The following is a 1,719-nucleotide window of genomic DNA, read 5'->3' on the forward strand; positions in this document are numbered from 1 at the left end:
GTGTGTGTATACACACACACACACACACACACACACACACATTTTTGTTCTGTGGTTCACCATTATGGAAATCTTTAAAATGAATGAATGATATAATAAAAATAATTCTTGACACACAAAGTTAGCTCCTTTGCTCTGAAGTGTTCAAGAGAAAGCAGGATACCTTATTTGAAATCTTCTATAGAGAGAATTACGAATCATAGAGAATATGCTCTTTTTTATTTATGGATACTAACTGCTTGAACTTTGTGATTGTGTAAATATCTTTCTTCTTATCAAACCAGAGTGTAGACTGAAATGTGAGGAGTATTTCATAATCAATAATGTCAGAATTGAACTCTCAGGAAAAGTAAGAACCAGGCTGGCATTATGAGGGAAGCTACAAGTTTGAGGGCAGAAGTACAGAAAAAAGTAAGGAAATCAGGTGCATTGTAATAGAGTATGTTGGACAAGTGAGTATAGACAGTATTATATTTGATATCTGTACAGATTAAAGAATCAACCAAAACCCTCAATTCATCACTTGCATTCTGAGGTAGTTGTGATATGCCATAGCTTTCTCATGGCATTTTTCACTTCTGCATTTCTCAGTGTGTAGATGAATGGGTTGAGAAAAGGGATCCCAATAGTATAAAATACGGACACCATCTTGTCCATTGGGAAAGTGGTTGCGGGGCGTGCATATATGAATATACATGGACCAAAGAATAAGACTACTACGATGATGTGAGAAATGCAGGTGGAGAGAGCTTTTCTCCTCCCTTCTGCACTGTGGTTTCTCAGTGAATGCAAGATGACAATGTATGAAATCATCAGAATCGTAAAACTGCCTGTGCAAATGCTCCCACTGTTAGACACCCATTCTAGGTTGATCATATACGTGTCCATGCAAGCAAGTTTCAGCAAGGGCTGCAAATCACAGCAGTAATGATCAATCAAATTGGACCCACAGAAAGGCAATTTCAAGGCCAGCATTATCTCAGCAATGGAATGGATAAAAGCTCCAACCCATGCAAGAATGATCAGGATTGTGCAAACCTGCTGTCTCATGATGGTTGGGTAATGTAAGGGCTTACAAATAGCCACATAGCGATCGATAGCCATGAAGATGAGAACAAAGACCTCCATGGGGCCAAAGAAATGTATTGCAAAGACTTGAGTCATGCACTCATTGTAAGATATGGTTCTTTGTGCAGAGAGTGAATCCACAATGAGTCTGGGGGCTGTGGAAGTTGAGAAACAGGAATCAGCAAGGGATAAATAAAATAGGAAAAAGTACATGGGGCTCCCAAGTGTGCGGCTGGACTTGATGGTCACAATAATGAGCAAATTCCCTACCACAGTTCCCACATAAAAAATGAAGAAGATTACAAATACCATCTTCTTTTTCATTGGATCTTGGGTCAATCCTAGCAGTATGAACTCAGTAACAGTGTCATTTTGCTCCATTATTTCAGGCCAAGCGGAAAAAACCCAGGTTGGAAATAATTAATCTGCAAAGAAAGAAATATTAGGAAATGAATACACCATTTGGACATCAAATTCATATGCTCATTCATGGAAGGGCCACGTACCAATGGGTAATCCCTTATCTTCCGTGTTTTGTTTTCCCTTGAATAATGCAGGGATCATAATATTTACTCGCAATCTATTCTGATTGCTTATGGAAAGAATGAAATATATTAATAATGAGAAAGTACCCAATTCTTCAGACATAAT

The 1,719-nt window shown here is 38.3% G+C and overlaps 1 protein-coding gene across 1 annotated transcript; it reads right to left on the reverse strand.

Annotated features, from left to right (window-relative positions):
- Positions 1-519: 519 nt before the first annotated feature.
- Positions 520-1,449, reverse strand: LOC123949246 (olfactory receptor 4C11-like). The gene has a single exon (XM_046016613.1). The coding sequence runs from the start codon at positions 1,447-1,449 to the stop codon at positions 520-522; it is 930 nt and encodes a 309-aa protein (XP_045872569.1).
- Positions 1,450-1,719: the final 270 nt, after the last annotated feature.

The sequence above is a fragment of the Meles meles genome, chromosome 8, assembly GCF_922984935.1.
Source record: "Meles meles chromosome 8, mMelMel3.1 paternal haplotype, whole genome shotgun sequence".
Lineage (NCBI taxonomy): Eukaryota > Metazoa > Chordata > Mammalia > Carnivora > Mustelidae > Meles > Meles meles.